This window comes from Notechis scutatus, chromosome 2 (genome assembly GCF_049901735.1).
Source record: "Notechis scutatus isolate UNSWTSFEM ecotype Mainland chromosome 2, rNotScu1.2, whole genome shotgun sequence".
NCBI lineage: Eukaryota > Metazoa > Chordata > Lepidosauria > Squamata > Elapidae > Notechis > Notechis scutatus.
In genome coordinates, this window is record NC_142010.1 from 100,905,533 (window position 1) to 100,917,614 (window position 12,082).

The window sequence follows — 12,082 nt, forward strand, 5'->3', positions numbered from 1 at the left end:
ATCTCTCTAGCCCTTTTTCACTGAAGCTGCTGTACAGTCATAACAAATGTCACTTGCAGAGCTAAAGTAGCTAATAGTTCCAATTCTTTAACTGGGATTAGTCCATGAACCAGAGTAAGGGAGAGTTTAAAAGGTTATACCAAACACACTAAACTTGATATAGCATCTCCACTTTAGCCTGCTGATAGAAGATGAGCATCTTGAACTGCAGGAGGGATGGACAGTACAAGTAGTCCTTGACTTGTGACCTTTTGAAGTTAAAATGGACTCCACCCAAAGATACAACCCAGTTCTGAAGTTTCAATGTCCTGCCACGTGGCCGCATTTCGATGCTTGACAACCCATCAGTTTTTAGCCTTCCGTATATATAAATTGTAAAATAGATGATATTCATATGTAGCTTACAAAACTTAAGTATTTTTGCATGTTCTGCTACTAATCCTGTGCTCTATTTCCGAAATGTATTCTTTAAAACAAGGGTCAACAATCTTTTGGACCTCAGGAACCACCAAACTCATAATTTTAAATCCCGTGGACCAGAGACCCTGGGAAATTTCCCCACCCCATTTTCCTACTGATCGATCATTCTTTATTTGGGATCGCAGGATACTGTCTCCAGCTCAGTTCTGGGGGTGGGGAGAGAAAGAGAGAGAGAGACAGACAGACAGACTGAGACTTTTGGCTTCATGCAAGGAAAGCAGCAAAAGCAGAAGTCTTTCTTTCTCTCCCCTAAACTCTGCCAGAAATGAGTCTTTGTGAGACTTGTCATGCCGGTGTAGCCTCTTGGAGCAGGATGCCTTGCAGGGTCCAAAGACTCATTTCTGGCGGAGTTTGGGGAAGAGAAAGACTTTTGCTGCTTTCCTTGTGTGCAGCCAAAAGTAGTAGCGGAAAGAAGCAACCCAGGCGCGTGGGGCAAGTTCCTCTCCTCTGCCCTCTTCCCCCTCCCCTCTTGTTCACAATGCAAGCAACGCAAGCCTTGCTTTCCTGCAGGCCACGTGGGCGGCGCAACCTTGTGTTCCTGCATAGCCTGGATTAATTGCTTTGGTTGGTGCTTTGGGGGTGACATTTCTCTGCGGACCACCAAAATTTTCTAGTGGACCACCAGTGGTCCCTGGCCCACTGGTTGGCAACCACTGCTTTAAAGCATGTAATATACTATGCATGCTTACTACATAGCCTTTTAGTCAATCGATATTCTCAGGGAAAAGCTCTCCATAGCAAAATAGGAAGTTGTATCATGTTTCCTTATTCCCTACTTTTTTTCTCACTAAAATCAAGATTGAGCACTGTTAATTCTGAGCTGAGATACTCAGAAAGTTCTGTTCAGAAAGATTACATCTCTAGTCTGTGATTTACAAATCAGTGAATCCTCTTATGTAAGGCACAAAGAACTCTATAACCAAAAAGTTTATTCCACTCCACCAAGGGACTGTTTGAACACTAGAAGGCAATTTTTCAAGATGGCTGCAAACACAACCTTACACCTGAAGCTGATCTCCTATAGAAGCTTAACAGGCATATGAAACTAGTTGACAGCTTGAAGGACCAATTTGAGAAATGAATTATATGTCTGAAGTGGAGTTGACCTTTGGAGGCACAGCAAAGGTATTATTGGAAATCTTTGCAAGAGATGGCATCAGCCCTATTATATTCCATACTGAAAAATAAGAGAAATGAAAAGGAACATTAAAAAGTTCTGGATTATATTGTAGTTCTGCCCAAATCAGCATCCTATTTTTGCAGGCAAATGCTCCAACACAATTTCCCACCTCGCCCCCAACATCCAATAATGAGAAATGTTCTGCTTCCAAGTTGGAAATTCTTTTAAAGTTATCATGGGGCTAACAAGGGAGAGTCCTAGTCTCTCTAAAGTTGGCATGTTTTAGGAAAGGAAATTCCACCAATTCATTGTAGCACATGGTAAAGTAGCTCTGAACAGCATAGTCTGTCCATCATTACAATTAGATGCCTCCAAGTAATTTGGGAAGGAAATGCCCATTTTTCCCATGCCAAGAGAATTAACAATTTTTGTCCTTCTCCAATTAAAAGTTGCAATGTTTTCACCTTTCCAATAGAAAAAAAAGATAACTCTTTGATCAAATTGGCTGCTTAACTGTTTTTGTAATAAGGCATAGCACGGTGCAGGGACATCTCATAGAACCTTCAAATCAATTACTATATATCCAGAATATTTTTGCTGAAATAAAAAGTAAATACACCATTATATTAATTGGGATAACTTCTACTAGTTCTGCATTTATACACAATGTGCACTAGCACCTGAATTTCTGTAGATACCCATAATTAACATCTAGCACACCTTTTTTAAATGCCAGAAAGTGATTTTTCTTTAAAGATGGGTTTCTTAGGTGGAACCAAAGATGGACACTTAATAGGAACACCCAGATGAATAAGAGAGAAAACTAAGATTAGATCCATGTCCACCTATATAGGAATAAATTATACTAAACCTGAGATTATTTGTGTGTGTGTGGGAGGGGGGGCAGATAGATGGTCCCAAGGCAATTCCAGCCCTTATTATTTGCACATGGAATATTTACTCAGAAATTGATCTTAAGCACAGGTTGCAGTTTGTTAGGTTCATGTTCCTAAAGAGCCACATCCACTTTTGTGTAGGAAAGTGACCTTGGAAGGCATTGTGGCTTCACTACGAGTACTCACATTCAACCAAGGTAGCCAGGATTCACATATCAAAGATAACCACCATCCAACCACCACTCCTCAAATACCTCTTTCAGCATTACCCTGAAATCAAAATAGTTTGGATGCAATTATGCTGACCTGAGACTTAGCCAATGCCAGTGAAGTAACCTTCGTACATTTTTGAGTAGATGAACTCAAATTTAAAATTTTCTGCTAATGATTACTATGCCTTCTAAAGGTGCTATAATAAAGATTTGCATACATTGTAAAGTAGCCTCTGAAAATAAGTGGATGAAATATATATAATTTGTTTTCATAGATTTTCACAGGTATAGGTATGTAGGTCTAGGTGTGTTCGGGTCTTTTCCCGTGTAAGATTAAGAGTATCTTGGCGACGTTTCAGCGAGGTCCTACTCACCATCCTCAGGCTGGTGCTTTCGGCTTTGTGCCACACTACTTGCACTGGCACAAAGCCGAAAGCACCAGCCTGAGGATGGCGAGTGGGACCTCGCCGAAACGTCGCCAAGATACTCTTACACAGGAAAAGACCCGAACACACCTAGACCTACACACACACACACACACACACACATAATGAATTGTCATTAGCGTATGATAATCACAAGTATTACATACTAGTCTTATGTCTGAGGGAAAAAATCATGTATGTATCAACACAAAGCTGCTACCAGCTTTTTAATCTTTCATTGCAAAAGTATGCCTTAAGCTGCTCCTTAAACGTTTAAGATACACCAGTACATCTCATTTCATTTTGGCCTCACTGGTATGTGTGTGTATAATATATACCTATATTTCTAGTTACCTATTACAGTGATCTTTCATTTTGTCTGGAATGAGTAAGAGTGAACCAAGAGCTCCATATCTATTACCAAAAGGAGTGAACAAGATCAAAAGCCACTCCAGCTGCTGCTGGATCAGCCACTGTTTCCTACGCTGCATTGTGTATTATTGCTTGCACACAGCAAGTTTCTAATAGACAAAATACAAGGGGTTAAGACTTGTTAGAACTTAAAAATTTTAGTTTTTTTATTCCCAGCTCTGGACAAAAAAAATAGGGCCTAGTGCAATAGAGAGCAATGTGTAGCCAGTATGTAAGCCCCTGAGGCACTTCTGTGCTAAAACATCAAGAACCTCTGTTATCAAAGTTCAAAGTATAATTTTCTAGCCTTCGTGGGTCAAAGGAAAACGTTGAGAACATAAAATTCAGTGTGCTCATATCTGCATTCTTCCTTTTAAGCAAATTGAAGTTTCCTTCTCTCTTTGCAGTTATGTAGTTTTCTGTTCCTAATGCACAACTAAACAGAGTAGATATAAATTTTTCTCACTCTCAGTAAGATCCCCTTTACATTTCTAATTTATATCAGTTGAAGTGATCTGTCATGATTCTCCAATGAGGAGTTTTGGAAATGATGTTCTGTACACAGTCTAAGATCCTATTCTAAAGAGTTGTCCGCATCCTCTATAAAGTTCCCATTGTTTTTAATGCAAAGCTGAAACTGACTTGCAATTGTGAAACAGATGTTTCCTAGCCAATATTAAGTACAACGTGTCTTCAAAACCACCAAGAATCTGAAATGTTGTATAAGGTGCCCACCAGAACGCCTCCATCACCTGATGTTTACAAATTTACCAAGAATAATTCTTAATACTGTACAGTGTCCTCTTGGCATTGCAATCTTTTAGGACTTAGCCTGCTTAAACAGGAAGAGGCCAATCCTACAGACAGGAAAACCATCACCTGGATTTTTGATAGGAAAAAAAGTATGGTTCTGGCCAATTCCATTCTCTATTCTTTTCTATGCCCCTAAAGCATTAATATTAGTGGTATGGTCTACTATAGTCCTTATATAAGAACACACTGCTAATGAAAATACATACACACGCACGCACATAGTTATAACTCTCTGCCCACCGGAAAGAGCCCATCTATAAATCCTACATTTATTTTAGACTTTTTGGTGATTATGTAAAGGTTACCGCGCTTTTATCCCACGGATTACAATACTGAAAATTAAGGTGGAACCCTTAAAGTCTATTCCCATCTATGGATTAGACAGAAGATAATCTACCCCCACTTGCTTTCTTCTTTCCAAAACTTGATTACCAGATGACACTTCTCCCTAGAGCAGAACCCAAAATCTGGAGCCCTCTTGCACACTTTTGCCCTTTAAACATACAGTCATTTCAGCGGTTCCATTACCCTTCATAGAGGGCTAAGGTATGTGGGAATACTAATTCTTTTTTTTTTTTTCCAGTTTAAATATTTGTATTTTTAAAAAATGGGGAAGAAAAAAATAATAAAAAGCAACCGACTCTGGGCAACAATCATGAAAATTGGAAGAAAAGGCTACCTGAACAGAAAAGAGAATAAAAAGCTATTTGATTAAAACCTCCCGGTACCTCCAGCAAACTCTTTCTTACCAATCACCGAAAGGAAGGAGGAGCAATCAGGGCTATCAAATGCTACTGTTGGGGAGAGGGAAGGGAGAAGCCATTTGGATGCTGAAGCATAAATTATTTCAGCTCAGGTGAAGATTGGGAAGAGGAGGAAAACCATATTGCCTCATCTTTCCCCCCAAACAGACAATGCACTATGGTGAGTGGAAAGCTTGGGGTCGGGTTAGATAGGCAAGATGAGAGAAGAAAGTGAGCTTCTAGCCCTCTGAGCCCAGTCTTTTGGATCACCAGATAACCCGGGATAGGGATGCCACGGAAGCTGGGTCCTCATTTCTGCCTCCCTCCTCTCACCAGATACGGTCCAAGCCCTTGCCCTTCCCCACAAGGACCCTTGCCCTTCCCCACAACGGTTGTCTTGTTTTCACAGAGGCAAAGGAAGGCTGAAATGGCTGAGACAGTAGCGTTGACAGTAGCGTTGTTCTCTCCCTCCCCCTCACTGGCTTGGCCCGTTCTCCTCAGCCCATGAAGGAGTCGCCCTCGTCTTCTTCAAAGTGGCACTGCTGGAGGACCTTGATGTGATACTCGTAGATCTTGAGGGCCGGTCCCAGGCGAATAGAGAGGCCAGTAAGCACATCAGTGCGCTGCATCAGCAGCAGAGATTTCCCATCGATCTCCTAGGGACGGGGGAGGGGGGGACACAAAAACAGAACATCATGAGATTAGGGCACCAGCAGCCTGCTAGGAAGAGGTTTCTTCCTTTCTACAAAGCAGGAGAAGAGTCCCAAGTCTAGTTGAATAAAACAACACTGAGGCATCCAGGCATCCCTCCATACATACACACATGCGCTACATATATGCGTCTCTCTCACCCGTCTGTGAGCTGAGAAGAGCCATTACAGAATCACCATTTGTCTCTGTAAGACATCTAGTCCATTACTCTGCTTAGCACAGGGATTTACTAAAGAAAATGTGTTCTAGAAACAGACATGACTTCAACTAATCTCTCTGCAATATTGGCCTTTTTTAAATTAGATTTTTTTATATCACTTTTATTAATCTTTCTTTCGTGACCACACTTGGGACCAGCACCTCCTCCCTCAAACAAAGCAGTCGCTAAGCAAAACTATGACTCTGCTTATGATCTTACCGCATTTCAACCTTCCTTCGCTTTACAGATCTGCAAAGATTGTCAGTGAAATCTTAGTTACTTTTATCTCTGTCGTAACTGTAAACGGTTGCTACATGAAAATGATACCTGTATTTACATTTACATTTTATTCACTTGCTAGTTTTGAACATATTTATAATAAAACGAAAAAACAACCAACCCAACTGCACTGGCTTGGCCAACCCACCATTAGGCAAAGTAAGGCAGGTGACTAGGGCCCAATACACTCCCCCCCCAGCTCCTTGTCAGTGCTTGCCACTCTATTCCTACCCTCTTAAAGTTACCAGGCACCCCAGGTGTGCTGGCAGACTTTGCCAGTGTGGAAGTATAATTCAGTAATTAGTTCGACTGGCTTGTCAAACTTGGAACTCAGATTAATTTGCCAGTTCTGGATTGATGGATGTGAATAGTGCTCTAACAATGAATGAAACTATAATATCATCTTCTTATATTTTTATAGGTATTTGATTTTCTTGAGTCTTGTAATGGGGAGTTGATAGAATATTTGCTCCCCTGTATGAAATGTCTAAGGTATGTTCAAGGATCAGACCTATGATTCCTAGGCATCAAAATGGTTTAATTGCCCAACACACCTAAATGTGAGATAGAAAAAAGATCTAAAAGGTTTAAAATCTGAGCTTTAAGAAAGCACAAAGCTTTTTTTCAAGCCTTTATTGTGCAAAACTGAAATTTGTGTTTTTAAAGAAGCCAACAAAAGGCTATCTAACGAAGAGGCCACAGTAAAGAATTAGGGAGCATGACTGCAAGGTGGTTGAAACTGTCAGGAGGCGCAAAAGAAGGTGTGGGGGGATCTTTCTGAAAACATGTTTTGATGAGAGGCACCAAAATCTTGTTACAGCCTGAACTAAAAAAAAAAAAAAAAACAACTAGTCACGAACAGGAGGACCACAAATGTCAAATGACATCCAGTGAGGGGCCGCTTTCTCATCTCAGTTTCACCATGTTTTAAAGGGAGGTGTTTTTTTTAAATGAAACATAAGACAATATATTGTTACTGAGATAAACCAGTGATCACACAGTATATAATTACTTATAAGCAGGTTGTTCTCTTGAAATACTGAGGCTGGAATGGCATTGAGAATCACAAGAGTAAGAAACAGACAGAAATACTACATGGAAGAAAGCCATATAATAACTGAAGTTTGGATGCACCTTTACCCAGATCTTTAAAGCAATTGCCCCAGTCAAATGTGACCCAAACTCCCGAGTTCCAGCACCTTTTCCATCAAAATAAAGAGGCCAATACTTTTAGGGCCCATTTCATAAGCACTTTAGCTGAAATATAATCCTCCAATCCCTTTTCTTGGGATCCCCAGGGTCTCACCTGCTCCTGAAAGGCCGAAGCTTGCTCAGCAAACCCAGCTCCTGTGAAATAATCCACGACGTCACTGACAGTCCATTCCACGGGGTCAGAAGGCTTCTCTTTCACTGAACTGGAGGGGGGGACAGGAGAAAGTAAAATTGAGATCAGAGGCCTTGCACTGCTTCTTCTCCAAGCCAGGGATTCCTCATCAGCTCCAGATCAGGGGTATTATATTGTTCATGCGTGCTTATGCATGTGCACTCACACTGCACTGAAAAAATTAAATCACAAGTGAATTGTATAGCATCTTTCTGTAGAAGTTTAAGTCTGCCTTAAAGCATCTACTGCAGACGTAGAAAAATGCACCAATTGAATACACATGCTTGCAATTACACTGCTATGATTATAACTTAAAGTAAAAACGAAGAAAATTAAATACCACAGATGAGAAAATTGTAAGAGTATTACAAAACGGACATGGCCTTAAAAACTTTGGGAATATAAAAAGTTATTGGCCTGGAGCTGAAAGCAGGTGTTAAAGACAATTCTCTCTCCGGTCAATGTTCTGCAACTGGGAATGAGTGAAGACACCCTCTTTGCTCAAAACTTGTCATTTTACATTACTGCTACCTAAAGGAGGCAATGTGAAGTTAAGTACACATGAGCCAGAATGGCCAAATACTCTGGTTCTTAGCTCTAATGATATCTAAAAGGTAATGCATAAAGTAGTTGGCACAGTGTAGGTGCATTACAATTGTTAACATCCAGTCATGCTTGGTAAGTTTGCAGTTGGAGTTTGCATTAAATGCTGTTTCTGAACAGCAAGCAAAGCCAGTCCAGTCCATAGAGGTCAACAAAACAAACAGGCCAGGGCAAAGAGAACTGAAGCCAGGCTAGTCATGAGTCTCCTCCAACAACTGGAAGCAACCACCACATCAAGAATTCTAGCATGGTATGACACTTTAAGGATAACAAACAAGACAACCCCTATGTGGCTATTTCAACCCCACAGCTCTTATTTTGCAATCTGAAAGGAAGAGGAGGCTCACTTCCTCTAGCAATCATCACAGAGACAGTAGCCAAAGAGGCCTTATAACCTTTCTCCTCTTCAGACCATCTTCTTCTCATACAAGTTTCCTTTCCCAAGGCAGGGCATATTAGATCCTTGGTGTTGTTGCCATTAGAACCGGTCAATGTGTGGTGGCAGTGACCATTATAAAAGTAGAGCAAGTGAGATATGATCAAGCTCCCTGAGATATCTTCAATCTACATTAATTGCTGAAAACACTGCTCTAGACTCTAAAAACAAGTGATAGTAGCAAAAGACGGGTTCAAATGTATCCACTTTTTCTTTATCATAAATAAACCAGGTATAATTGAAGAACAATCTCTGCACAAAACTTACACGCAACTGAATGGTCTCCCATCTGCCTGGATGCCAGGTCTCCCAGGAGATGAGGGCACAGAGGGATCAGCCCCTGCAACAGCTGGCGACACTGGAGAAAAAGCAGAGAAACAAACAGGGGTAGGTCTTGTTCTGTATCGGTATAACTGGAATTGGACTGAACTGTGTTTGGGGTCCTTTAAAAGCAATGAAAAATGTGATTATCGAAAGAATATTTTAATTTCCAAGATAGCCAATGCCACTAACCATATTCTTGCTTCCCCCCCGTTCTAGTTCCAACCTACTCTAGAATGCCAGTTAATAATTCTTAAAACTGAATGAGTCTCCATATTTATTGCAGATCTACACATATACGCTGACATACAATGCAAGGATACATTAAATTATCACCCAATCCATATCAGAATTATTAGCGCTTAAATGACCCCCAATCTCAGATCTTTTGCCTTACTATCTACTAGGTTTCCCAGAAAAGCCAAGTTTAGGCAACTATTTCCCCATCTTCTTCCTGCCTAACCCATACCTGCTCTGTCTGGTTGCTGATAGACACTGCCATCTTTCTTGCTGCCTCCCAGATGGTGACAGGCACTTTCTCCAGGCCAAGAGGCCTTTGTGTGACATTGCTCATTTCCTTCATGCTGAGAATGCTCCAATCCTTTGTTCAGAGATGTTTCCTCTAGGGAGTGCAGGTCTCTGGGGGTGGCACTGCTGGGTGGGATCTCTTTCCCACCATGCTTGCTGTCCTTACAGTTACCATTCACCTGGCCTGTCCCAGGTCTACTGTAGTTGCTGGCTTCAAAATCTTGTGCCACCTCTGAGCCTTCAGACATAGTGGAGACTTCATCCTCTTCTTCGTCTTCGTCTTCTTCACCTTTGATCTCCTCCCCTGCCTTCTATTAGTATCACAGAGAATAAATAAGAACAGCAAACACACTTTAAGTTGGCATTCTTATGACATATTGGGATGATAGATGATAATCTATCGTACAGTCACACATGGAAGCAAGCACAACTACTTTTGAGACACATCACTGCATTGTTCGTTACTTTGGATAAGACATCTCATACCCCAAACCCAGGCAGTTTCTGAGCCATTTTGTTTCACTTGTACATACCCAGATATCTCTGAGGGCAGTTGATGCAATCAGACTAAGTGGTGCTGGGATGGGAAACTTCTTAAATGTTTCCACTGCTCTAGCAATGTGCTTAAAAGCTCCTTGAAGCAGGAAGAGGAAACTTTTTATCCAGGGAGAATTTTGTACCGCTAAACCACTGCCGCTTCCACCTGCAGCTTTTACGAAAATCTGCGATCATTCTCATCAATTAAAGAATTGCAAAAAGAACAAAAGAATAAAAAAGGGGCAGGATTTCCCCCCCTTCCCCAAAAATGCCAATACCTCCTTGGTCATTTCAAGGCTAACTGAACTGGATAACATTTCTGAGGTGATTACTTCCCGATCCATCCTGCATGATCTTTTCCTCCCCACCTCAGCTTACCCATACTCAAGCGCCTTCCGTCACCACTGCTCCCACCACCTCTTGACTTTATTGGAGGTTACCAAATTCTTTAGGTCAAGCACAAACTGACTCTTTGTTCTGTGTTTAGATGGAGCCTGGTACGACTGGAGTGGGGGTAGAAGGGGGCGCTCTTCTGGGCCCAATGTACACCACTGGCAGTTAAACTAACCTTATGGAAGAAGGATCGCACACCCACACAGGTGAGCTGAGAAAGAACCCTCCTATGTTGGAAGAGCGTCGTCCGCCCGCCCCCCCACCCTCCCCTGAGAATCGACCTTGAAGTTCTCTGGGCGCCAAAAACCAACCCAGACTCTGTTTTCCTAACCTTGCAGAAATACTTCGGAAACGTACGAGGGAATATTGCCCCGTTTAAAACCACGCACCAATCCTAGCGCCCCCTCCAGTGCGACACGATTTGATTGGGTGCTGCCCTCAACTCTTCCTTCCAGACACACGCACACCTGCCCGAGAGCCCACCGACAACATCTGGGGGTTGGGCGCCGCCCGCCCGCCCCCAAACTGGCGGCTTTCTGGCGCCCCTCCCCTCCCCCCAACATTCGGGCACCCCCTGCGCGCGCACTCTAATCGGTCCGTTTCCTTCTTGGAGAGCCTCACCTGTTCTCAGCCGGTGCGTCCCCTTCGCCCCAAGCCAGACACAGTCGCCGCCGCCACCCGCTGTTGCCAACCCATCCCCCCAGAGCGCGCCCCGGCGTCTCCTCACCTTATTCCTGTATGGTCTGGCGTTGGGGGCCCGGGCCTGCGCGCCTCTCTCCGCCCTGGGCAAAGCGACGCTGTTGCTGCTGCCGCCGCCGCCGCCGCCGCCACCCAAGCGGGTTCTTTCCAGCCTCTCCTCCTGAAGCAGCTCCTGTGTTCGGCCTCGAGTCACTCGTGGGGCGACCCTGACGTTGCGCCCAGTCTCTCGCTGATCAGTGGGGGAGGATTCCTCCTGGGCGGCGGGCGGCGGCGGTCGCTCCCGTCCGGTCCGACGAGGCGGAGGCGGTGGCGGCGGCGGCGGCGGCGGCGCGACTGGTTCTGCGCGAGGCGCAGCACGCTGGGAGGACCGGGGCGTCGCGGTGGCGGCGGGAGCGCTGGGCGGGGAAGTGCGGGCCGGGCGCTGCGGGGCCGCCGGACTGGCGGCGGGCGCTCCACCTCGGCGGGGAGGCTGGACCCGTGCAGCGTTGCGGTACGAGATGCTTCCCTTGTAGCTGACTCGGAGCACGGCGCGTTGCTGGATGAGCTTTTCTAGCTCGGCGCGGGTGCGCTCCGGCTCCGGGCCGTGCCGCCGGCGCACCATGCGGCAGATGCGCTCCAGGTCCGGGCGCGCCTTGCGAGAGCGCAGCGAGTCGATGGTGTCTAAGATCCACTCTTGGTAGCGGGGCGCCTCCTGGCCCGGGGGCGGCGGCGGGGGGCCGGCCATGGTGTTGCCGCCTCCCCCGGGGCTTTGCTGCCCCCGTGCGCCGCTCCGCCTTGGCCTCAGCCCTTGTCCGCACGGCGCGAACTGGACCCTCCACCCGGCAGGCGCTGCTGCTTGCTGGAAGCGGCGGCGCGCGGGCTGGTCCGGGCAGCGCGAGCTCCTCCCTCCCCT

At 44.6% G+C, this 12,082-nt stretch overlaps 1 protein-coding gene across 1 annotated transcript; it reads right to left on the reverse strand.

Annotated features, from left to right (window-relative positions):
- Positions 1-3,687: 3,687 nt before the first annotated feature.
- On the reverse strand, positions 3,688-12,082 carry SAMD1 (sterile alpha motif domain containing 1). Its single transcript, XM_026676913.2, has 5 exons — positions 11,219-12,082; positions 9,503-9,872; positions 8,980-9,070; positions 7,596-7,704; positions 3,688-5,756 (listed from the first exon to the last, which is right to left on the reverse strand). The coding sequence occupies exons 1-5, from the start codon at positions 11,912-11,914 to the stop codon at positions 5,598-5,600; spliced, it is 1,425 nt and encodes a 474-aa protein (XP_026532698.2). The 5' UTR covers positions 11,915-12,082; the 3' UTR covers positions 3,688-5,597.

Bases quoted from the DNA above. Each gene is read 5' to 3' on its own strand.
- SAMD1 (XM_026676913.2), bottom strand. From the start codon at position 11,914: ATGGCCGGCCCCCCGCCGCCGCCCCCGGGCCAGGAGGCGCCCCGCTAC. The intron at 9,873-11,218 runs GTGAGGAGACGC...TGATACTAATAG, and splicing joins CCAGACCATACAGGAATAAG to AAGGCAGGGGAGGAGATCAA. The intron at 7,705-8,979 runs GTAAGTTTTGTG...CCCCCCCTCCAG, and splicing joins GGGAGACCATTCAGTTGCGT to TTCAGTGAAAGAGAAGCCTT.